The 26,916-nt window shown below is 38.6% G+C and overlaps 1 protein-coding gene across 1 annotated transcript; it reads right to left on the reverse strand.

The window, feature by feature from the left end:
- On the reverse strand, window positions 1–25,218 carry ZC3H15 (zinc finger CCCH-type containing 15). Its single transcript, XM_066281268.1, has 10 exons — window positions 24,996–25,218; window positions 14,946–15,047; window positions 9,471–9,582; window positions 8,623–8,775; window positions 8,100–8,191; window positions 6,524–6,706; window positions 4,446–4,592; window positions 4,183–4,284; window positions 3,303–3,426; window positions 1–831 (listed from the first exon to the last, which is right to left on the reverse strand). Exons 1-10 carry the CDS (start codon window positions 25,068–25,070, stop codon window positions 641–643), a joined length of 1,281 nt encoding a protein of 426 aa, XP_066137365.1. The 5' UTR covers window positions 25,071–25,218; the 3' UTR covers window positions 1–640.
- Between the last annotated feature and the right edge of the window lie 1,698 nt (window positions 25,219–26,916).

Genomic DNA, 26,916 nt, shown 5'->3' on the forward strand with positions numbered 1-26,916 from the left:
AAAGGCTCATATTTGGATTTTAGTGTATGATGGTCTTTATTTACAACTTTATTGGCAAAAAAGAAAAGGGGTAAGTTTAAAACAGTTTATCACAGGGCATTGCAGCTGATCCTGTCAGATTAAAGAAGTTTCACTTTAAATGTCCATTTAATTGTCCAAAGACATACAACACTGAATCTGCATATGCAGTTTCCTTTATGAAGTACAGCACTTGTATTTTAGGCAGTCTTTTAGACATATAAATACAAAAGAAATAAAATCACCCATTAAAAACTGCATTAAATAAAGGGTATTTTTAAATTTAAATTTATGCTGTCCTTATAGTAAACATATGCCCAATGAAGATCAAAAGCTGGAAAAGCAATAACACTTCCTACTTGAATAGACAGTTACAACAACCATTTTCTGCAATGACCATATTTTCAATTTATCATGAACTACTCTGAACTTACTATGAGATGTAGTCAAAGTCAGAAGACAAGATGTAAGGAGAATATTCTTTCTGGAGGAGAGGAAGCCCTCCAAAATCAGCATGAAAAATAAATCATTCTGTTGAAGAATTCTAGGTGGAAAAAAAATTAACGTAGTCAATTCTGATTCATGCTGAGCTGGTTTAATTTTTTCACTGATTTTTTTGGTGTCATTCTTCTAAATCAAGTGTGTTTAATTCTTCTTCTAGTTCATCCAAATCTTCCCCGGTAAAAAGATTTTCATCAACAGGAACAGCATCGATGATCCCATTTTCTTGTCCCTCCTCTTTGGTGTCTTCTTCTAAATCACTTCTTTCACCATTTTCAGCCCTACCTCCAGAAGCTTCACTTAATTTGTTTTCTAAAAGTAAAAGTTGAAATCATAAGGCACAGAAACAGAAAGCACTGTTCCATTAGTAACCGACAGTCACAGACTGGTACTACGTTTCCCCCCTTTCCAGGAAAGCCTCGCCTAAGATTACTCCAGTAAGAACTGACTTCATTTCTGGGCTTATTTATACCAATTACCTACACCTGCAGAAAATGTCTTTCACTTTAAATATCTGACTGCTTAATAGTTCATACCTTTGAGGGCAAGACTTTGTGTTCCCCACCTGACCTAGCAGTTAGGTTTTTAAACAGTCAATATCCACATATTTTGTCTGAAGAAACGGTTATGGAATCAAAAATGTTTATGATATAAGTAGCTTTTGGTTTTGCAAATAGTAATTAAATCAACTAGTTGTAGTGCTACAAATGAGTATGAATCCAGAAACATTTCATCAAGTCATCAAAATGTGAAAAAGGAGCACAAGGCCATGCAGCTACTTTACCTTACAGGATGTAAATGAGAAAACAAAAATGCTGTCTTTCCTTGTTCAGTAATAGCAACGTTCAAAGACAATTTTTAATAGTCTAATTTATAAATATTTAAAAATATTCTACTTTTTTTTCTCATAGCAAATGTACCAAATTTACTACTCAAGGCATACTCTGACATAAACTGTGGAAACAATCCTTATTTCCAAACACACCTAGTCAGACTTCCCACCATTTTCATTCTTAACTAAATTCTCTATTTATATTTCTAGATCTGTGATGGTGAACCTTTTTATAAAAACCACCCACTTTTGCAGTGCAGATCAACATGGTCCCTCCCGCCCACTAGTGGGCAGTCCAGCTTTCACGGTGGAAGGTAGCGGAGCAACCAAATGGCGCCATGATTGGCCCACCATGAAAGCTGGACCGCCCACTAGTGGGCAGGAGGGACCATATTGATCTGCACTGCAAAAGTGGGTGGTTTTTATAAAAAGGTTCGCCATCACGGATCTAGATCTTGCTTCTATAACTAACATTCATTTTCAATTTTTTTGCTTTTTAAAAATGATATATTTTAAAGACAGAGAGAGGCAAGCAAAGGGGAAAAACGGGAAAAAGAAAAGAGAAATGGGAGAAGGGGAAAGGAGAGAGGGAGAAAGAGAAGCATTCATTTGTTGTTCCACTTAGTTGTGCATTTATTAGTCATTTCCTGTATTTGCCCTGACCTGGATCAAACCAACATCCTTAGAGTCCTGGGATATGCTACCAACTAAGCTAACCGGCCAGATCCACACCTTCACTTTTTTCTCCTCTCCCAGATCCCTTTCCTCTGGCCTACAGCTATACCGTGTTTCCTCATGTATAAGGCACACCATTTTCCAAAAAATTTGGGGTAAAAAAACTGGGTGCATCTTATACAGTGGTTGCAGTTTTTTTACTTGCATTTCCCAATTTTTTGTACTTATTTTTGCGCTCTTTATTGTAGACAACTTGACACCAGCAGGAAGAGCGAAGAAACCAACTATAGAAGTTTGTACCTGGGTGAAAAGATCCTGCGATAATATCAAGATTGAGACCACTGTCAAGTCATTTAAGAAGTGTGGCATTTCAAATGCCATAGATGGAACTGAGGATGAGGCAATATATGAAGACAGTGATTTGTCATCGGACACAGATGAGGACAAGCTAATGGATGGGAGTTTTGACAGTGATGAAGAGTTGTATGAATTTTATGATGAAAACTTGAGTTCAGTAACTTTATGCAATACTTTTCAAATTTTGGGCCCCCAAATTAAGGTTTGTCTTATACTTTGGAAAATACGGTACTTAGATTTTTCATTTCCTATAAAGCCTCTTCTCATAACCATGTCTCCCTGTAAGTACAGACCATGAGTGAGTGGTATGTACTCATTTTTCTCCTCATTCCTCATATTCTTGCAGTCCTGATGAACTCTGGAACCCTATTTCTAAACTTCTTCCCTAACTGCAACTAAAGAATTATTTCCAATTCACCCTATTTGATTTTTCCAAACTCTTCTTAATTTTTCTGTCCTTCTCAGTCTTTCCCAAGCTCTTCCTCTTTTGATTACTCTAAACACTGATGTTTGCAGTGTGCTCCACAATGTTTTCATCCTATTATTACACTTGGGTGAATTCATTCTCTCAGCTATATGACTTTCAAACATTTTCCTCCTGCCAATGTCCCCATACAGTGTCATAGACAATGCCACTTTTGATAACCAAAATATCTGTATCTCATGAGGTCCCAAACTGAACTCATTAGCTCCAAACTCATTTTTGAAACCCTTCTAGTTTCAGTTAATGGCTTCAATAACCTCCCAGACACCCATTTCTATCGCCTCCACTATCCACTAGTTTTACATGCACTCAAATCATACACTTATATTACCCGTCTGCCGCCTATAGGCATCTATCTAAGTTTGCCAAGCCTGGTCTAACCCCCTTTAGACAGCTTATTAGTCCTAAGAATGACACAAAAGTTAGCATACTTACCATCTTTTTCTGAAGTATATGTGCTGAATCTTTCAAGACTGGCTACTGTAATACCTGTCTCATCTACATCCCTTGGGATGTACAGGCTTAAATCTATGTCATTAATGCTCACTGAATCATCAACCTTTAAAAATACATAGAAAAAAAAGTTGTTACTAACAAGAACGATTTTCATAAATTACTTGCCCTTTACTTTGGACATTTACCTTAATGAAACAAATTACTACTGTTGAGTGAAAACAAATGATTGACAACTGTCAAAATTTACTGTTTTCTAAACTTCTTAAAAAAATAGCAATGCCATACTTGAGGTTTCTCCCTCTGACTTCACATTCTTACACACGGAATATGATATTATCTTTCAATTGGCAAGACAGAAGTCAGAATTTTATAAACATACAAAAAAAGGTCAGCTCTCTGCTATTATTACTACATTTGCCTATAACCAAACAATTCTGCTTTTTTCTCCTGCTTCCTACTCTGTACTTTTCTATTTAGTTTCTCTGTCCCATAATAATTTTAGTATAAAATATTAAACAAAATGAGTTTTTTTACAGGAAGAATAAAATACATACTTTTTATATAGGTAATGAATATAAGCACTTAACTATATAAACGGGCACTGCTTTAAGTGCTTTAAAGAAAATATAAATTTAGTAACTCATTTGATTCTCACAAGTACCCTGTGACTAAGGGATTATCCTATGTCTACATTATGGATGAAGGGGGAGGCTTAGAGCCTTAGAGCATAGGTAATTTCCCAGGTACAAGTCAGGATTTGAACTCAGGCCCCGAGTTGACACTTAACCAAGCTGCTTTACTGTCACTCTCAATTCTCTATCTTAATCAACATGAGATGAGGTGTCAAACTTTCTCTTACCTCATCAACACCTGTTTCCTGGGTATAGCGGGTATCATCTGCTTCTTCATCATCATCATTAACCAGTTCAGGACGAAATTCAAACACTTCACGACCACTGATCTATTCAGATATAAAAACATATCAACTCAGGAATTAAAATATTTCCTGGTTACTGATTTTAGACATACACACACATGATTAAATAAGGATAAAACCTCACATGATGCAGAAATTATAAAATGAAATAATAAAGAATCTATTTGGGTGCATTTGAAACATACCACTAATGCTTTCCCTGCTTTGAAGTCTGCTTTTCTTCTTTCCATATCTTGCTCAAGTTTATCAATCTTTTCTTGTCTTTTCCTTTTCTTCCACGCAAGGAAAGATTCTAGAGTAATTTTGGTAACATTCGGACCTAGGGCAGAACGCTGCAAATATAAGAGAGTCAATTTTTTTCCCCAAGTCATCTATAATAGTGTTTAGTAGTTTTCTCTTAATGCAATTAAGTCCTTGTTACGAAGACATTAAATTTAAAACAAACTGATTTATTTTTATTTTACAAGGTAATGAGTAAAATAGGTGTCCAGAGATTAACATTTCTAAATAAAATATAGTTATGAATGACATATCCTTTCAAAACTGAAGATGAGTAAGACTCGCCATGAGAAATTATAATATGTCAACTGCTGAAAACAATAAATATGAGAAGCACCATGAGAATATCCAAGTTTCATTTGTGTTCCTCAGTAGACAAGAAAAGAAGCAAGCAAAAAATACCACCTGCTCCTAAGGGCCAATAATCAAGTAATAAACACAGAGAAAAAGAATACTTGATGACTGTCTGCCAGGTATTCATAGTTAATGCTTTATACCTATAAGCTAACACACCGATCTCCACAAGTAAACAGAGGCTGATGGGAAACTTACCAAAGGATAACAGTTAATCTGCAGTGGAATCAGAACACAAACAATCCTGAATGTACCTGACTCTAACATCTACCTTTTCCTATTAGTTTAAGTGCGAGACATCACACAACATGTACACTTAAGAACAAAAGTATAAAACCCCAACATTAGACATTTACATAATATATTTAAATTATTCAAGATATGGCAAAATAAATATAGTTTAAAATGTACAATCCTAAATCTAGTATTTCCAATAATTTCAACATTTCTGTGTCACACTCAAAGTCATATCTGCTAACTCATAGAACAAAATTCTTTTGTGCTAAGCCAGGGATGAGCAGTTGAAGATTATTTTCACTAAGATCCATTTTCCTTTTGAGTGCAGAGATAATAAAATATGTAACCAAAAAACTGCAGTGAAGGTATCTCCTTCTATATGACTTTTTTTTTAAAAATTCAGTGAGAGGAGGAGAGGCAGAGACGGACATCTGCATGCACCCTGACCAGGATTCACCTAGCAAGCCCCCTGGAGGGCAATGCTCTGCCCCACTGCTCAGCAACTGAGCTCTTCTTAGCACCCAAGGCAGAGGCCAAGGAGCCATGCTCAGTGCCTGGGACCAACTTGCTCTAATTGAGCCATGGCTGTAGGAGGTGGAGGAAAAGAGGAAGAGGTGGAGAGAGAGAGAGAGAGAGAGAGACAGACAGGGGGAGGGGGAGGGGGTGGAGAAACAGATGGGTGCTTCTTCTGTGTGCTCTGACTGGGAATCAAACCCAGGACAACCACAAGCCAGGCCAATGCTCTACTACTGAGCCAACTGGCCAGGGCCTATACAATGTTAATAAATAATAAAATGGTGGAAAAATAAGACACCAGGGGAAAGAAACATCTAAAATTTCAAGTTCAATCAATCTGAATACTAAGCATTTCAATGAGCAGATAAACTAGTATATCAATCTATAGAAAGAACTCATTTGATAAGCCAGCAGGCAGTACTTAAAAACTGTTTCATAATCCTAAAGTTAATGTCTTTTTTTTTTTAAGTGAGAGAAAGAGAGAGGTGGTGGGGAGAGGGAGAGGGGGAGGGGGAAGAGGGAGAGGGGGGAGAGAGAGAGAGAGAGAGAGAGAGAGAGAGAGAGAGAGAAAGGACAGATAGGGATAGACAAGACACAAGGGAGAGCCAGCAACTCCATATTCAAGCTGGTGAGTCCGCAGTTAAGCTGGCAACCTCAGGGTTTTAAACCTGGGTCCTCAGCATCCCAGGCCGACACTATCCACTGCGCGGTCAGGCCTAAAATTAGTGTCTTAATTGGCTTATGATTATAGGTAGGTTTACATTTTAGACATATAAAAGAAATCACTTTTTCCCTTTCTTAATAATATGCTATTGCCCCCAAGTGGTAAATATTAAATTTCACAATAAATACTACTTTTTCTTAAGATTCTAGTTACCTCTCTTTCAATTAGATCTTCTAATGAAATTTCATCTTCCTTCTCTTCTTTCTTTTTATCTTTCTTCAATACAAATCCAGGAGGAAGTGCATGACGATACATGCAAACATCACCCCCTCCAGGGCATACCCAAAACCAGCCATATTTGTTGTTTTCAATAGCTTCCAGGAAATGCTTGCACACCTACAGAGACAATATGATTCACAAGCAGTGGTTCAGTGTAGTTCATTTCCAAGGTAAATGCTTAAGTATGTGGAACAAGCATATTCTTATTCACATCCTTAGGTGAACTCATTGTGTATAGATCCTTCTTTGTGCAGAAATGTTTATATAATACTTAATAGTAACTTCTCTCAGAGAGGATCTATATAAAATTTGTCTTTGACACTGTTCTAAGTTCTGAATTATACAAAAAGACTAGCCTCGGTTTAGCCTTTGTAAATGTAATCTGAAAAATCTGGTTTTTAAATAAGAGAAAATATAAATGTCTATTAAAAAAAATAAGACCAATAATTTTGTTTTTGTTCAACCTAAAAACTAATCATATACAGTAATGATATAAACACTATTAAGTTATTTGAAATTATAGGTAATTTCTTATATTTAAGAAGGGAACAAGGTATAAAAGGAACACAAAACAGTGACCCTTCAAAACATGAATAGGTGCAAGATGCAATTGTACTGAAGCCTCAGGTTAACAAATACAAAGGAAAAATTAACTAATGAACATTTCTTTCCTGAAGAAATACAAGACGTAATAAAACTAGCACTTAGAATTTTTATTCATGTACGTTATGCATTATCCAATAAAAATTTGGTGTTGTCCTGGAGGACAGCTGTGACTGGCTCCAGCCACCCGCAACCATGAACAGGAGCGGTAGGAAATGAATGGATTGTAATACATGAGAATGTTTTATTTTTTAAGGTTATTTCTTTTTATTAAAGATTTGTCTATGAGCCAGATGCAGCCATCAAAAGAGCCATATCTGGCTCGTGAGCCATAGGTTCCTGACCCCTGTTTTAGCACAAGCTAAGTTTTTTGCTGTAACTGCACTAGAGACAGATACTGTGAACATGAACGGAGGATCTGAGAAATAAGGCACCAAAAAGTTTTAAAAGTACATTTCCTGAAATCATAGAGCCATTACCTACCAAAAACTCACTCTGCAATTCATATGTAACAGTATTTTCACCATTGTGATTTAACATCTCCCTACCATTAAAACAGAATAAATTATTAAGTGAATTAGTTTAGCAGTTCTGCCTCCATTCACTTTGCACAAAAAATAAGGAATTCTCATCTGAATATGTCACTGTGTTCATCTATATTTGAGAAAGATCACCTCAAAAAATGACAGTTGGAAGACTTCAGTCATAGGGTTTTCCAAGGGTGCTTTTGAACAAGAATTTAATTTGTATAGCTTACACTTGTAAATTCCAAAAACAAAGCTCAATACACCTCATCTTTATGAAAACATTCAATAACTTGAATAATTCAATACAAAAAAGCAGCAAATATCCTGCCACATAATTGTCCCTAATGGTAAATACCACTCAATTCAAAAAAAGGACATACTATTTGAGTTTTTGGTTTTTTCTTTTCCGCCTCACCGTGCTTCTTGTTCACTACTTCTTCCAGTTTTTTCTCATCCCAATTATCCATAGTATCTAAATAAAAGAGAAATGAAGACTAAATGCTCTATTTTTATGTGCTGTTCGTAAAACACACTGAGTGTTTTAGGAAAGTGGTATTATAAGACTCATGACTTAACATTTTCTTTAAAACATCAAAGGTAGGAATAAACAATGTTGTGAAATTATTGAACAAAATCCTTTGCAGTCTAGGCAAATGAGAAGGTAATAGTATAAGAAAGGTGAAAGACAAATCTAAAATAAGTCACTTGTTTTTAAACACCTTCATTTATTTAATCAAGGGTATAATATAGCAAATTCAGATTTTATGAAAACCAAGAACAATTACTCTTCACAAATAGCCTACTAAGACTGAAACACTCTTCAAATAGTAAATATCTTAGTATTTACAATAACTTAAAAGTCAGAGACATTTATCGTTAAGAAAATGTTTTTTTATAAAATACCTTTTTCAAGTTCTTCATCTCTTGCATCAATGTAAACACTTCGCTTTTCACACTTTCTCTCCAGAGTGAGGTCATGAGAGAACTTACACTTATCTCCTTTAGTACACTGTCCTTGCTTGAAGAATGCACATACCACAGACTTAGGATCTGCACCTGTCAAATGGCATATAGTATTTGTATTTCAGTCTGCCAGAATTTGGGTCTTACTACCCTAGGTTTGCCTTGTATACTACCAAAGATTGAATATTATAAATCAACTTTAACAGACTGTCTAAATCAGGGGTCCCCAAACTACGGCCCACGGGCTGCATGCGGCCCCCTAAGGCCATTTATCTGGCCCCCGCTGCACTTCCGGAAGGGGCACCTCTTTTATTGGTGGTCAGTGAGAGGAGCACAGTTCCCATTGAAATACTGGTCAGTTTGTTGATTTAAATTTACTTGTTCTTTATTTTAAATATTGTATTTGTTCCCATTTTGTTTTTTTACTTTAAAATAAGATATATGTAGTGTGCATAGGGATTTGTTCATAGTTTTTTTTATAGTCCGGCCCTCCAACGGTCTGAGGGACAGTGAACTGGTCCCCTGTTTAAAAAGTTTGAGGACCCCTGGTCTAAATTCTTAATTTTGCTGTAAGTTAAGGGGGGCTGGAGTTATACCTGTCTGATGACAATGCTGTGTACATATGTAGAAAAATCGTAAGAAAGTCACTGATATAGATAATCCTAAGGGAGTATCATTTTCATAGCAAATATAATCAGCTTATAATTTGAATATATATCAAAACATTACAAATTTTTAAACATGAATCACATTTGATAAAAATAACACTTCTGAAATTAAAATTTTACCTTTACTGATTTTCTGAGCAGCAACTACAGGCTTAAACAGTTCATTTAGCTCTTGTAATTCTTTCTTCTTGTCATCTTTCTTCAACTTCTTTTCCGCTTCACTTTGTGCTATCTATAATATTCCCAGGTATAACATAAAAATGTTTTCATATAATTTTTTTCATTATACGATATATATAACACTAACATAACAAAGGCATTTGCGTTTTTTATATGTATATAGTCCTTACCTCTGAATACCAGTATCACGAAGGTCTTTCAGTATATATTTAATGGTGTGGTTAAACTTGTAAACAAAACTGCTAAGTCTTGTGGCAATTACTTAAAAAAATATAAAATCTATAAATGTACCATGCCAAGTTAAAAGCATATTCAAAAGCTTAGAGCCATAAGCATTTATTAAGCATTTGCTACATGCCCAGCAAGAAAAATCTATGACTTTCTTCTTGTAACAAAAACCCACTCCCGAGAAACACATGGGCACTTTTTGAATATCAGAGATGCAAACTTTCTGAAATGCATAGTCCCACACAATAAAGAACTGTATCACCCCAAATACCTGAAGTACCCTTGTGAAAAAACACTGGGCCAAGTCAGTGTGGGAGATTAAACAAAACAAAACAAACATTACATATGACATAGTTTCAGGCATACAATTTACATACCTAATATGATTAGAGGATTCATCCAAATATTTATATGTCAGGTCCTATGTTAGATGACAGGGAATACAAGGATGAAAAGACAAAGATGCTTATTTAAAGAAGCTCAGAATCTAGTGGGAAGACATGTCAACAACTGTAACATAATACACAGTGCTCTGGCAACAAGAAATTCCCATATGCCTAAGAAAATGAGATTCATCTAGTGGGCAAGAAAAGGAGTGCAGAGAGAGCCAGTTGAAGCAAAGATACGGGAAGAGTAGAAACAGGCATGAGAAATATGAGAAGTTTGGACTTTCTCAGTAAGGTGACAGAGTAAGATTCAAAGGTTTAAAGCAGGGGTCTCAAACTCGCAGCCCGTGGGCCGCATGCGGCCCACAGACTAATCCACGAAGTTCAAAATATTTTGGATAAAATTAAGTAAGCCTAGGGGCCTACTTGTATTTTTCATTTCTCTAGCATCCTAGCTAGATATTAGCTTAGTTAACAGCAGTTGTGATGCGAACTACAGTTTCTGGTTGTTTTGTGACACTGAGTAAACTGCATGTATGATTGTGCTTGTTGTACTGATTTTTTTTGTTTTCAACTGCAGTGAGAAAAGTGTTGCGTAACAGTTGCCTTTTGTAGACCTAGTGTGGCCCGCCAAACGGCTGTGATCTTGCTCTGCGGCCCACATGCTGAGTTGAGTTTGAGACCACTGGTTTAAAGTAAGCCTGTGACCCAGCAGATTGATATAAAGATCATGATGGCAAGTTTGTGGAGTGGACTAGAAGAAACTCAAGAATGCGTAGAAGGAAAATTAGGAGGCTAATGGAATTGCAATAGGCAAGAAAGCATAAAAGCTTAAAATACGCATTGGTAATTCTTTCATGTAACACAGGGATGGAAAAGAGGCGAGAGAGTGAGAGAGAGAGAGAGAGAGAGAGCACACGTGCTCTTAAGGAGGTAGAACTGATAGGACTAATTGTCTGGACATGGAATACAAAGGAGAAGGAGAAAGCAGGATTATCATATGTATGCTTAGTGCTGTTAAAATAGGGAATACAGGAGGAACAGGTTTCAGGGTAGATAGTGGAGATAAGCTCAGTTTTAGACATACTTATGAGATGTTTACAGAGCATAGGTGGAGCAGATAAGGCAGCTGAACATGGATCTTGATGCCTAGAGTGGACTGCTTTGAGATCAAGATTTTAGAAACAGCAGCTTACAGGTAACTGATGAACACTTTGGGTGTATATGAGGTTACTCAAAGACAGCTTAAAAAATGATGAGCAGAAGATAGTTCCCTGAAGAACAGCAATGTTACACGAGCCTAAAGAATCTAAGAAGTCCATGAAAAGGATCAAGAACCATCAAAGAAATAGGTAGAAATCCAGGACAAAAATGTATTCAAGGAAGAGGAAATTTTAAGAAGGTAATGGCCAAAGGCTAGAATAAGATGAAAACACTTTCCAATGCCTGACTCTGACCATGTGGTGGATGTATTTAAACAGAAAAATGGGGGAAAAATTTAAGCCACTTTATTTTTAACAAAAGTATCCTTTGCTCTTTAGGCTCATCTCAAACATTTGTAGGGCCCAGAGCAAGAGTAGAGTGGAGACCCACAGACCATTTTTGTAAATATTTGTAAGTTAGGAATAAAATTAATGTTAAATACAACATGGTTTGTACCCCTACTTGACACATATACCGTATGACATGGAAGGACAGGTTCAAATTTAAAATGCTTAAGTTCAAAGGAGTTTAGCACTGGAGCATGCCTATAAAACAAGAATCTACCCCTGGTGTCTCCTCTTCTCATCCTGAGTTTCACCCTCCCACGAGCAGGAAGGTGGGAGGCGCAGGGGAGGACATGGCTCGAATCCAGACTCTGTTCCCACTGCTAGCACACATCCTCCCTTTGACTACTTCAGGCAGACTGGCAGCACAGAACACACGATGATGGACCTAGGGTCACACGAACTGTTTTATATGCTTTGTAGGCCCTGAGCTGTGTGGAGACGGCTGGTGCGCAGTCTGGGTGGGCACACACCCCTAGCACCACTAACTCCTTGCCTCGGAGAAGAGCTATATCTGGAAGTAACAGAGTAGGGTCAACCTCTGTAGTCAGGGCCTGTGGAAGGGCACCTTTTGCCCAGGTTTGACAGCAGGACTACGCTCTTTTCCAATGTTGAATATTGTAAGAGTTAGGTACCTCCTGTTTGCAGATAAAAGCCCAGGTAAGGTACCCAAGAAACTAAAAAAAAAAATTATAATACTGAATGTACTATCAAACCTAATTATCACCACACATTATATGGCTTCCTTGGGTCTATGACATCTGAAATTACAAGTCAACATACTTCCCACCAGAAGAAAAAGTAGGGGAAGAAGGAACAGGATTGAATAAAGGAAGAAAGTGAATTCTTTCTACATATCTATATTATGAATAAAGATTTTTATTATGTTCTCATTTATCACCATAGGAACCCTGCCGTTTCACTATATAAAAGGCAGAATCACTAGATAATTTAAGCTCCTATAACAAAAAAAAGACAGGGGAATTCATACCCAAGTTGACCTGACTCCAAGGCTTGACAAACATTTTTACTAAACTAGGTGTGAAAGATCAATAGTTTTTGGATCTAGAATTAAGCTGTGTAAGAGAAAAAAAGTGTTGAAGGCATAAATTTGTAAACAGCATGAATAAGAAAAATGTTTTAGATAGGGTTAATAATTTCTCAAATATGTATTCTCATATTAAAAAAAAGTATTTCCAAAAGTTAAGGAAAAGGAGATAGTGTGGTGACAAAAGTACTTTTAAAAATAAAGTGAAAGACCTAAAACGCCTAAAGAAAATGGGGCTAAATTTTTTTAAATAAGTCGCGAATGAATAAAATAATTTCAAACTTCATACAGAATAAATGCATAAGAAAAGCCAAGGAAAATAGAAAAGAATAACATTTTTGGGGAAAGGACATGCCTTAGCAGCCAAAAGAATATGTGACTAGGCTACTTTAATCAAAATCAATGTGACACTTGGTTAAGCGGTAGATGATAATAAATAGAACAGAAAAAAGAACCCAGAAAACGATCCTAACACATGTGAGGCTTTAATAGTCAATAGCGGTACTTCAATTCAGTGGGATAAATTATTCTGGTATAAGCGGCTATTTATTTGAAAGAATAAATTTAGCGACATAAACTTTTATGACAAATTATAAACTGAAAATAATTAGAAAAGAATCTAGGAAAAACACGAATAATCAAGTCGCAGGGGCACCTTTTAACCATATAAAAGTTAAATTTATCTGACAATATAAAAACTAAAAATCGTGTCCAGCAAAATGTTATAGAAACCTCACAGATTGTGATGCAGACAAAAGGTGTCCCATAAATTGACAAAACAAAGAAAAGAAGCTAAGAATTTGAATAGGCAAATCAGAGAAGCACAGATCTACATACTCAGCAAGCATATGAAGATACTTAAACTTACTAGAAGTGAGGGTAACAAATGAAAAATGAGGTCTTACTTTACACTTATCAGACTGGAAACTTTATTTATTTTTTTTGTATTTTTCTGAAGTTGGAAATGGGGAGGCAGTCAGACAGACTCCCGCATGGGCCAACCGGGATCCACCCGGCATGCCCACCAGGGGGCGATGCTCTGCCCATTTAGGGCATCGCTCTGTTGTGACCAGAGCCATTCTAGTGCCTGAGGCAGAGGCCACGGAGCCATCCTCAGCGCCCGGGCCAACTTTGTTCCAATGGACCCTCGGCTGCGGGAGGGGAAGAGAGAGACAGAGAGGAAGGAGAGGGGGAGAGGTGGAGAAGCAGATGGGCGCTTCTCCTGTGTGCCCTGGCCGGGAATCGAACCTGGGACTTCTGCACGCCAGGCCGATGCTCTACCACTGAGCCAACCGGCCAGGGCCTGGAAACTTTAGAAAGAAATTTAGTACCTGTAACTTATGCACTGCAAATAAAAACGTGAATCTCTATGAAAGGCAGATTTCTTAAAATTAGAAATCTATTTCCTTTGATGTAGAAATGCACCACCAAATAATTTATGCCACAGAAAGAAAAGCACAAGTGTATGTAAGAACACACATTCAAGGATATTTCTAGTAGAACTAACTTCTTTTTTTTTTTTTTTTTGTATTTTTCTGAAGCTGGAAACAGGGAGAGACAGTCAGACTTCTGCATGTGCCCGACCAGGATCCACCCGGCACACCCACCAGGGGGCGACGCTCTGCCCACCAGGGGGCAATGCTCTGCCCCTCCAGGGCGTCGCTCTGTTGAGACCAGAGCCACTCTAGCGCCTGGGGCAGAGGCCAAGGAGCCATCCCCAGTGCCCGGGCCATCTTTGCTCCAATGGAGCCTCGCTGCGGGAGGGGAAGAGAGAGACAGAGAGGAAGGAGGGGGGAGGGGTGGAGAAGCAGATGGGTGCTTCTCCTGTGTGCCCTGGCCGGGAATCGAACCCGGGACTTCTGCACGCCAGGCCGATGCTCTACCACTGAGCCAACCAGCCAGGGAAGAGCTAACTTCTTAAAGCCAGAAAGCTGGAAACAAAGTGGTCACTGATAAAAGCAGTGAAATGGATGAATACAGGACACCCATGACACTGTGGAATAATATGCAACTATTAGAATAATTTAAGAGCTAAATCAAAATGGTTGCAGGAATACCTAAGAGGTATTGATAAGGAACAAAGGCAAGATGCAGAAAATTTTGTAGAGTAGGATTCCAATTTGAAATATAATACCAAATATTTTTATCTGTAAGAGATATTGTATTACATTCAAATGAAGAAACTGCAGAAATTTATGTTCTTTACCTGACGTGGATTTTGCTGACCAAATTTAACTTGATGAGTAACAGCCTTGATAAACTTCTGTTGCTTTGCTCCTTTCTTATTCTTTAGACCAAAAGTTTTGTCCTAGATGAGAAAGAATATAAATATATTTTAGCAATTTATATTAATTTTATATTTTCATTCATACCTAAAAATCATTCTTTCATTTACTTATTGATAAGAAAATTATTCTTTCTTATGCTATACAGAGGCAAACCATTAAAACTTCATGTCAAAACAACATTAAACCTCAAATCATCACCCCAGGGTTCTTTATTATTCAATACATATTTACAACTATCATCATTCAATCTGTTACTCTATGATGCTTTTTCCAGTGTATTTTGGAATATCAGTTCTACAGGATGAGCAGAGTTGCTACATTAGAGTAAGTCTTATCATCAAATAAGTTTAGGAAAATGCTTGGTTAACAGGGTTTTTAATTCTAAGTGGAAGATAGTTTGAAGCCTTTACTAGAGGAAATACAATAGGCAGCAACTTTAAAAATTATTCTACCTCAGAATGCATTTTTCTCATGGGATCCTGAAGGATTATGCATTATTGGACACAATTTTGGAGATAGTGCATATAAAGATACATTAAATTCTGGACTGAGTTTTGGGGTAGCATTATCCTCTGAAAACAATTTAAAGAACTTGACTTGGGGTGGTGAACATCCAATATATTGTACAGATGATGTGTTACAGAATTATGCACCTGAAACCTGTTTACTTGTTACATAGTTCACTCCAATAAATTCAATTTAAATAATCAATATATGGTGACTAATTTTTATATCAATAATTATAGACCTAGTTCATTTTTAATATTCCTCTGAATTAATATCCAATTTCCTGTTTAGACACATTTGGGTTCTACCAATTTTTTTGCTTTATAAAAAGTCATGTTATGAAGAACACTACTGTGTATGATTTGAAAATTCATGCAAATCTTAAATATGTTTAACGTACAGATGAGGAAATAAAAGTATAAAAGGAAAAAAAAAAAAAAAAAAGCCCTGGCCAGATAGCTAGGTTGGTTGAGCAGTGGTTTTCAACTGCTGGTCTGTGGACAGGTGCCAGTCTGTGAAAGTTAATTACCCTGAGGTTGTATGAAGACTATAGTCTACAATCACTGGGTCTATAATCTTCATACAACCTCAGTCTGGTTAACTCTTTTGTGGACCAGCACCAGGTGAAGTAGAGTAGAGCACTGTTCCAAAATGCAAAGGTTGTCATTTTGATCCTTAGGACACCTATAGGAACAGACTGATGTTTCTATCTGTCTGACTCTCTCTAAAATCAGTAAATAATTTTTTTTAAAAAAAGGAAAAAAAGAAAAAAAATTAAAGAACTCAAACTACTGCCCTGGCTGGGCAGCTCAGTTGGTTAGAGCGCTGTCCTGATACACCAAAGTTGTGGGTTCAATCCCCCGTCAGGGCACATATAGGAATCGACCAGTGGATGCACAGCTAGGTAGAACAACAAAACGATGTTTCTCTCTCTCTCTCTCTCAAATCAATAAATAATTTTTAAAAAATTCTTTAAATTTTTTAAAAATTAAAGAACTCAAACTACTAAGAAGCTGTTATTCCTAGCTGTTGATAAAATAAAAATATTAAAGTATACCTAATTAAAAAGCAACATGTTACTTAAGCCTGGAATACTAATATAATAATCTGGGGAAACCATTAATATAATAGCAGTTAACACTTATGCAATGCTCAATATGTGTAAGGCACTCAGTATGATCTTTGGTTATCCACATTTAATAAGAATACAGTGCAAAAACAGACACCAGGACACATCTGTGTGTATGTATCTAGGGACTATAAAGTTTTTTTTAATTTTTTTTGTATTTTTCTGAAGCTGGAAACGGGGAGAGACAGTCAGACAGACTCCCGCATGCGCCCGACCGGGATCCACCCGGCACGCCCACCAGGGGCTACGCTCTGCCGCGACCAGAGCCACTCTAGCGCCTGGGGCAGAGGCCAAGGAGCCATCCCCAGCGCCCGGGCCATCTTTGCTCCAATGGAGCCTTGGCTGCGGGAGGGGAAGAGAGAGACAGAGAGGAAGGAGGGGGTGGGGTGGGGAAGCAAATGGGCGCTTCTCCTATGTGCCCTGGCCGGGAATCGAACCTGGGTCCCCCGCACGCCAGGCCGACGCTCTACAGCTGAGCCAACCGGCCAGGGCCGGGACTATAAAGTTTTAACAGCATTCCCTCAAAATTCATGTCTACCTGTAATCTCAGAATGTGATTTTATCTGGAAAGAAGTCTTTGCAGATACAGCAAGTTAAGATGAGATCACCCTGATTATGGTGGGTCCTAAATCTACTGACTGATATCTCTGTAAGAAGAGGAAAGGACACAGACACAGAGCGAAGGCAATTGAAGAAAGAGGCAGAGAGACCGGAATTACTGTATAGTAGCTGGAAGCCAAGGAGCGCCACGACTGCGACTGTGGAAGATCCAGAAACCAGGAAGAGGCAAGGAAACCTCTTTCCTAGAGCCTGCAGAGGAAGCAGGCCCTGCCTACACCTTGATTTCAGGTGTCTAGCCTCCATCCACATCTGTGTGAGAGTAAATCTTCGTTAGGTTGCCCAGTCTGTGGTAAATTGTTACAGCAGCCCTGGGAAACTAATGCAGCTGGCTTGACTAGTAAGCTTCACTAGTGAATGGGTGGCAAGAGTGTCAGGAAACCACTAAATACTGTGTCTGAAGTCTTTTTTTCTGTGTTTTTGAAGAATCCTCTAGCTGGGAGAGCAATAAACCTGACTAAGAGGACTAGAAGGGAACAGGTGGGAGATGGTGTCTCTTAGTTTATCACAGACTCCTTAGTAGCCATTTTCAGGCTTATATTTTAACCACTTCTCCCTACCAATTTGTGCCTCGATTCCAGAGGCAGGGAGGCCTCTTGATTTATCCCCCTAACCCCGTTTCTTGCAGAGGTAATCATGTGGCTGAGGGGTGGTAGATAAGAACTATCAGTTACTCCTACACTTTGAATGCCTTGTTTTCAGTTTCTTGCCTTCTGGATCACCTACTCTCCCATTAATGAACTTGTCCAAAATTTTGCAGAGCAAATCCACTTGTTTCTCAGTGGCACGGTCCTGGGTGGGCACTTAGACCTGATTGCGGTGCTCTACCGAACCAGGTATCAACTCATATACCCACTATCAATTTTTGTAAGTTGTGGTTCAAAATTAATTATGTCTCCTAATTTCAGAACAGAGTTCGTACATTTTTCTTTTTCTCTTGTTTATGCGTAGGTTTCAGAAAGAAAAGAGAGGCAAAGAGTCTTGACTTCTGAAAGTAACCTAAGATCACTGAGAGGCATTTAGTCTGAAATAAATTGTCTATTTTATAGTTTTTACTTTGGTGTCATTTGTAAGGGAAGTTACAGGGTAATAGGAAGATGTCTTATAGGCACAAAATATCTGAACAAGCTGGAAATGAAAACAGTATTGATAGGATTAGCATTTAAAAACTTCCAACACTGCATAATTTTGCACTACCTCAAAACCAATAAAATAGATCCTTTTAATGTTCTTAAGATCACAAAGAGGGTTTTACTTCTAAGAGTGCTGCTCATTGGGAAGTATCTTTTTATTCATCACAACTATATTCATCCATATTAAAAAAACTTCTCCCTACTTAAATGTTTATCTCATGTTTTGATACCCCATCATATCACAAAATTCTACATGAATTTTCTGTGGCATACACATATGAAAAAGGGCAGAACTCAGCACATACAAGCTGAAATTCTCTGCACTGAGGTTTTTTTTAAGGTTGGCTTCCCTTGTTTTTATGACCTTAACACTCAAACCAATTAGAAAATATAATCAAGGTTAATGTGACATAGTGATTTAATTGTATGCAGCAACAAGATGTGAAATGTCATTTTTTTTTTTTTACAAAAACTAAATTGTCACGGGGGTTGGGTGCACCGTGAGTAGGCAGGTGGATAACTTTAGATAAAAATATCACCAGGATCAAAGTACAAAAGCATCTACATCTATAACTTGCCAGAGAAGAGTATATCTGGGGTCAACCCATGCCCCTACTGTAACTACAGAGAAGGAGGAAACTATCAAGATAGATACTGATACATGAAGAGTTAGGAATAAAAGTCCTTTAAGGGGACCTGGCCAGCAAGAAAAGAACTCAAGACAACAGAAGATGTGTATATGATCCAGATTCCAGAAGAACAAGTTTTTAAGTACAATATCTTGTTTTAGCACTTAATTAACCAATCTAAAGAGATACTGAGTAAACAGAGTTCTGAAAGGTTCTAGAGCTCAGAAATTATTTTTTTCCAGAGATAAGGGATCCTATTATCTAGTAGAAACTACATAAACTCCGAAATATATATTTTATCAAATCCTCTAAACAATTTTATGATATACTGTTATCACACTGTAAATGTATACATTAATGTTCATAAATGTTCAATTCTTTTAAAGTATCACTGTTAATAAGGGACAGCTGGTATAGTATGATGCTTCAAGAGCATAAGCTCTGGAGTCAGACTGCCCCCATTCTAACCCCATACAGAACTGAGCAAATTACCTTCTTTACCAGTTTGCTGAACTGTAAAGTTGGTCTCATACCAACCCCTTAAGATTGTTTTGAGAGTTAAAAGATTTACTACAAAGAGACAATATAGAGGTTAATGGCCAGATATCCTGGGTTTGAAACCTTGCCTAGTCACTTGCAACCTTAGTAACCTTGGGCAAGTTATTTAACTACTGTGCCTATTTCCTCATTTTAAAAATGGCAATAATATTTATCCCAGTGAGAGAATTAAAGGAGCTGTGTAGTTATCACTTATAGATGGCTTGTTTCTCTCCTCTCCGTTACCCCAAACATTGAGAACCGTGTCTGGACCATGAAGCGTTAAATGATATCTGAATCAAGGTATATTTGACTCCAAGCAAAGACCTTGCTCTTAGAAAAAACTGCTTCCCAGAAAAACCTAGTTAGGTTACTGTGTCAGTTGGTAGACAAGTTTTCTGAATACCACACTGTGGATCTGGGATACCAACAATATCTCTTGAAAAAAGGATGGTTTGGCCTGGCCTATGGTAGTGCAGTGGATAAAGTGTAGACCTGGAACGCTGAGGTCGCCAGTTCAAAATCCCAGGCTTGCCTGGTCAAGTCACATATGGAAGTTGATAGCTACCTGCTCCTTCCCCTTCTCTCTAAAAATGAATAGATAAGTAAATAAATAATCTAACATATATATGTGTGTATACATACACACACACACACACACACACGATGGTTTGCAATTTGGAATACGTCAAAAGGGCTTTCTCCCTTTTTCTTTAGTTTAGGACAGACTTTACATAAACTTAACCTAGATTTGGGGGAACAAGGAATGTGAGGTGGGAAGAGGTGACAATCAATCCCAGGTCATGGGTAAGATGAAACTAGGGACATAATTAAGATCCCAAAGGTTAGGTTATAAGGAAGGAACAGTGTGTGTTTTTCAGATTTGAAAATTTGAATACAAAGGAGTTTAGAAAACAGGCAGTAATTCTAAGAAAAGAACAGCTCCCTGAAGCTGCATGAACCTTACACTCAGTGAATTCTAGATTTCACTTAAAACTACACCCCCTTCCTCTAGTAATCCTGCTTATTTTAAAGGCCAACCTCCACTCCTTAAATAAGATGTTTGAAAAAAGAAAGGGGCAGGAAGGCAGGTCAATACTGACTAGTGCTCGAAGATAACTGGAGTCTACCTTTTGGGAAAGTAGGGTGTGTGGAGGCTAGTGCTGTTTTACCTGCTTAGCACCCACGCCCCACACATTATTTAATGTATTTTTGTAGTTTATTCATGCAACGGACATCCTATAACTGCTTAATCCAGCTTCAAGTGATCAACAGTTCGGTCTGAGTTTTTCATTACCACCAATTATTTCTCTTCCTGCATCCTTTACACACCATATTCCATCTCTAGAGGTCTCTACATATTACAACTCCCTTGCTACTACAAATCCTTTGCTGGACATATTCTATTTGCTTGCTCTAAACCCAAAGATTAATTCCCCCCTTTCCATGATCAAACGTTCCATTTTTTAAAGCTGACTTCAATTTATTAAATTTTAGCTCAAAGTAAAGCAAATGGTATATGCCTGTTGGGCAAACAAGTGTATTAGGCTTCCTCGCTTGTACTTTCCCTGACTGGTGCATGAGCAAGGGGCAGTATCACGTGTGTAGGTTTATGTAAGGCTGCAGGTGCTTGCCCTCAGGGCGGCAGACTGTAGATTGCAGATTGCCTGCGCCATTGGGAGGGGCCATTTTTTGCTGTTTGCCAGAGAAGCCCTCCTCCCCCCATTTCTGTTTGCTCATCAGCCCTGAGAGAGAGAGAAGCAGTTTTCCCTGTCTGCTTGCTTGTCAGCCCTTGCGAAACTCTAATAAATGGAATGGCCCACCGTTTTTCAGCTCCACTGTTCCTTTACCATCTGCCTGAATCCAATGTGAACCTACAAGGCCACAATCACCGGCCTTACAATGACATTTGGGACAACTGCATGAACATCTAATAAAACCACAATGCTTTTTGGTATGTTCATTTCAGAAGAAAAACACATTAATTCAAATAAATTCATGAAATTTTAGGGAGTTTAAAGAGGAAAAGAAAAAAATGCAAACAACATAAACAATTTTTCAATCAACAAAAAGCAAGCACTGCATAGATAATTCAGGTTACTCTGATCATTTCCTGCAACTAGTTCTTAATTATGATATGAATAACAGGTGTCATTTATTGCATACTATATGATTCCTTAAATGTCATCTCACTTAACCTATAGCTCTGTAATACAGAAATTAGCTTCTTTTTATTGAGGAGAAACTGTGGTTTAGACAGGTCAAGTAACATGCCTAAAACTACAGGATTTAAAATATGGGACTCAAACCCAGGTCTACCTGACCCCAAAGCTGGCACTTTTTTCTTTATATTATGCTGCCTCTCATGTCTATTTTTACTTATTCCTTTAGAGTTCCCCAAAACTTGTTTTTTTCCTACAGTAAGTGCCTATGGTGGTGGCAGTGGAAGCAACAGAGGTACAGAAGAGGGAACAAGAATACAGGGAAACCAGTTATTTTAAAGTCTATTCAAAAGTGCTTCTTAGGCCCTGGCCAGTTGGCTCAGCGGAAGAGCATCAGCCCGTGTGGAAGTCCCAGGTTCAGTTCCTGGTCAGGGCACACAGGAGAAGTGACCATCTGCTTCTGAACCCCTCCCTTCCCCTCCTGCAGCCATGGCTCAAATGGTTTGATCAAGTTGGCCCAGGGTGCTGAGGATGGCTCCATGCCTCTCCTCAGGTGCTAAAACAGCTGGGTTGCTGAGCAATGGAGCAGCAGCCTGGATAGGCAAAGCATTGCTTGGTAGGGGGCTTGTCAGGGAGCCTGTCTGTCTGCCTCACCACCACTAACCTAATAAAAAATAAAAACAAACAAACAAAAACTGCTTTTTAAAAGTGTATATTCTACTTAATTATTAATTTTGAACAATTTATAATCTCAGGTCATATTACTGTAAAACTGCAACAAAATAACCATATCTGAATAAGTATTAGTCTTTAAAAGTCTAAATAGACTATAAAGAAACACTTTTCCAAGAAAATTATGATAGAGATCAATAACTAGTATCAATAACCAGAATGAACCTGGTTTCAAAAATGTTCATTAAGAGTCTGTCATAAAATATATTTAACTTTTATGCCCCTTGCATTAGCCATTGAGACATGCTAGGAATTGGATTTATTTTTTTTATTTTTTTTTGGCGTGCAACATGCATGTGAAAGAGAGAAAAGGACATTTACAGAGAGATGGGATATGATAAAAAACTTTCATGTACAATTTCTTATAACAAAAACACCAGTCCTACCAATTTAAAGTGAAAAAAAAATGATTGTATATAAAGTAGGTCACATTACTATGGTTGCTTACTGTGTTTTCAGTTACCCATGTTTAACTACGGTCCAAATATATTAAATAGAAAAATTTAAATAATTAAGTTTTAAACTGTGTGCTGGTCCAGTGGCATGATGAAATCTCCTACCATCCCACTCGGGATGTCCATTATCCCTTTATGTGGCATATTCACAATGAATACACTACCTGCCAGTCACTTAGTAGCCAGCTAAGGCAGGTTATGAGATGGTTATCAGAGAGAGACCACATTCACATGATTTTTATTACAGTACATTGTTATAATTGTTCTATTTTATTATTGTTCATTTCTTATTGTACCTATTTTATAAATTAAACTTCAACATAAGTATGTACATATGGGAAAAAAACACAGTATATACAGAAAGATTTGGTATCAGGCATCCAATGAGAGTTGTGTAAGTATCCTCTTCTGATGAGCAGGAACTAATGTAGTTAAAGCTCAACAATAATCAAGTATACTTTAAATTGTCATAGAATATTTAGTTTCACACGTATATGGGATTTTACTTTGCCGTGATGGTCAGTCATGTTAATTCAAACTCAGTAAAGGAAAACGCCATCCCTAAAATGCCCTGGTTTAGTTAGCAATAAATGCTATAAGATCACCATCCCCAGAGATCTACCTAAATGCCAGCAGTGGCTATGCTAGGTCATGACAGTTCTAATGAGTACAAATTGGCAATAAGATTATAGGTGCTGCGCTGGTGGTTAGCTCAGTTACAGCATGGTCCTGAAACACCAACCAAGGTTGGGGGTTTTGATCCCTACTCCCGTTAAGGGCACATACTGGAAGTGAGGAATGAATGCCCAACTAAGTGGGACAACAAATGAATGCTTCCCTTTCTTTTTCTTTCTCTCCCTTCCTCAGTTTCTCTAAAACGATAAAATAAATAATTTTAAAAATAAGGAGTACAGGTGCTGCTTCTGATTTGGAACTTGGCCCAAATTAGTAGAACTCTTCCTAAGTGTATTAATTAAGTGAAATCAGAATTCCTAAGCATATTAATTAAGTGAAATCAGAATTTACCATTTATAAACATTTCATTTCAAAATACCTGAAATGCATTTTGGTCATGTTCTAATAAAAAGTAACTATTCTAAAAAAGGCATTATTCAGATACACTTTATACAAAAATATGGTCACTGCTTTTTCAGTTACATCCAAACCACATGAAGAACTATTGATTTTAATTATGAGAAGGAGTAATAGCAGGAATCGAGGGAAAAATGCCTCGTTGGGGAATATGTGACATGTTTATGGAATCTTAACTATGGTTCACTTGAATCTCATTAATACAGTTGTTGGTAGACAACTATTTAAAACATTTACAAATGTCAAATGCGTTCCTTGGCAATTTAAGGGCTACAGGCGCAATGCACTAAACCAACACATATAAAACAAATCCAGATTCGGCACTTAACACAGTTAGTGACAATGAAACCTAATCCCTCTTACAAGCGTCATTCCATTTAATGCAAAATATATGTAGCAAGCGCCATGTAGCACAGGGTGGGCTGCCACCTGAAAGAAGCCTCCATTTTTTACGAAATTTGGAACACTTTAGAAATGAATCGAAAAAGCCACAAAGTATTAATTTGTTGGCTCGAAAGAAGTTAACCACTACTTCTAGGTGATGGATGATAAGGAAAATAAGGAGCACAAAGGCTTGTCAGGAACCGGCCTTCCTATTAATCTTGCTCGAGTCCGTCTAGCGTTATGATCTTAAACGCAAGTCCAGAAACATCTGCAACTTTGAGAACCACCGCAGGATAAGACCCTGCAGCAGGCACGGGGTGAGCGAGGGGGAGGTGCGGCTTCGTACCGGGCTCGGAGAAGGAAGGCGTGAGAGAAGCAGTGGCTTGGCACGGGGGCGCCAGCAGCGTCACTATAGCGATGAGACGCAGCGAGCGTCACCAGGGGGCTGAAGGAGGGGCAGTGGGACATACAGAGACGAAGGGAGGGACACATGGCCCCGGAAAACGCAAGCAGGACCCCGGGAAGGGGGAACGCGGTGACTGCCTCCCCGAGGGCTCGCAGCCCGAGTGGGGGAGGGGACGGGTACTCACTTCGATAATCTTCTCCTTTTTTTTTTGCTCCGCCTTTTTGCTGCCCCCGGCCTGAGCCTGTTTTTTGGGGGGCATTGCGGAAACAGGTGGCACCGGCCAGACTTAGGCGCAGCTGAACACCGTCAGGGTTTCTGGCCCCGCGGCAGCAGGAGGAGGAAGACGCGGGAGCCGTCGCCGCCGCCGCCGCCGCCGCACTGCACGGAAAGTGAGGCGTTCAGTCGCCGCCGAAACGCGGCCTTTGCGACAGGTCGGCGCGGCAGAGCATTGTGGGTAGGTAAAACCCGCTCCCGGAAGCGGAGCTGCGCGTGCGTTTCTGTCCAGGTCGGGGGCCGGGATAAGTACGTGGGAAAAGGACTGCGCGTAACACGTGACGTCGTTCACCCACCTAACTCTCCCTCGTTTGAGGCAAGCAAGCCTAAGGGTGAACCTGCGCGAACGGGTCATGTCCTCCTCCGTCCGTGTTCTGTTTCGCTGAGGATAGGACTCTTTTTGTCCATCTGCGCTTCAGGTGGGGGTTTGTCTGCGGGTGGGTTCGTGGTCCCCTGTACCATTCTGAGTCACCACCGAGCAGCCTCAGCAACTCAGGACTGGATAGACGGCCAGGGTTCCCTGTGACCCTCTTCCCGTGCCGGGTGGGCCGGGCCAGACCGGACCGGGTCTGCCGGCGTGCACGTGCAGCTTGCTTCCAGTTCCTGGGGAAGTTTTTGAAGAAATGAAAAGCGTTTCTTTTTATTTGAAGAGTGCCGCCCACAGAAAGAGTCACTTGAACTCCTTTGATGTACTATGTATATATCAAGTTATTTTCAGATTTCAGGAAAGTGCCTAAACGCTTCCAAAATCCGCTTTATAGGGTGAAATTCACTAAACCTGGTTTGAAGGTGGAGAGCGCCTCTCAACAGCTTTCATTGAGTGCTGGATAAGTCCAGAAACTGCGTGACAGGTTTCACACATCACTTCATGTAGTTGCCACAGCGACACTGAGGGAGGCAGGCGTTTCACTGTGACCATTTCATAGATGAAGCACAGAAAGGAGGTGAGATGTCCAAGGTCGTGGTAAACGTTAAGCCAGAAATGCCAACTTTGGCAGTCTGACTTCCAAGTCTAAATGCCAATCGCTAATACTACAAAACTAGATGATCCTGTTTGAGAAGGTATTTTATAAATAAATGGATCCCGTTAATATTTGTGCAAAAATACTGTCTTTTAAAAATCTCCTAACAGTGGACCCAATTTCATACCTCTTAACTCCCTTCTCCATCTGACCTTTGCTTTTACTTTTGGCCTGAACATGTGATTCGGGTTGAGAAAAAAGATCTTCCTTTCCTCAAATGGAAAGTATTCATTTCTAAATACAGTACCTGCTCTGATAGTCCTCCACCCTCAGTCATTTCTTCAGAAATTAGAAAGAAGCCTAACTCATTGAATTCACTGTTTTCAGAAATGAGAATTGCTTGTTTGTGGTCTCTCTGAATAGCAAATGGAAGCAAAGTTAGGAATTCTATAACCTTTTCTCTACTCCTAGCTCTGTTGGTTAGAGCATCCTTGGGATAGGCAAAGGTTGTGGGTTTGCACTCCATTCAGGGCACAGAGAGGAACAGGCTGATGTTTTTCTCTTCCTCTCTCTAAATAATAATAATAAGATAAAATTTAAAAATAAATAAAAATACAAAAAATTCTCTGATCCTTTACAAAAAAGTTTAATGGTGTAGTGTAAGGGTTACAAATTCAAATAGTGAAATGTCCCCCAGCCTTCACACCCTGAGGTAAATGCTTACCATGAAAGAGCTGGGGAAAAAAAATGCTGAATCTAGTTTGTTGATTTGGTAGGACAGGCTGTGGATTTTCTGCATTTAATATAGTCCATTTCATAACTATGTTTTTAGAAGACATCAGAATATATTTCTTGGACCTTAATCACTAG

This window comes from Saccopteryx bilineata, chromosome 5 (assembly GCF_036850765.1).
Source record: "Saccopteryx bilineata isolate mSacBil1 chromosome 5, mSacBil1_pri_phased_curated, whole genome shotgun sequence".
In the NCBI taxonomy this organism is placed as follows: domain Eukaryota; kingdom Metazoa; phylum Chordata; class Mammalia; order Chiroptera; family Emballonuridae; genus Saccopteryx; species Saccopteryx bilineata.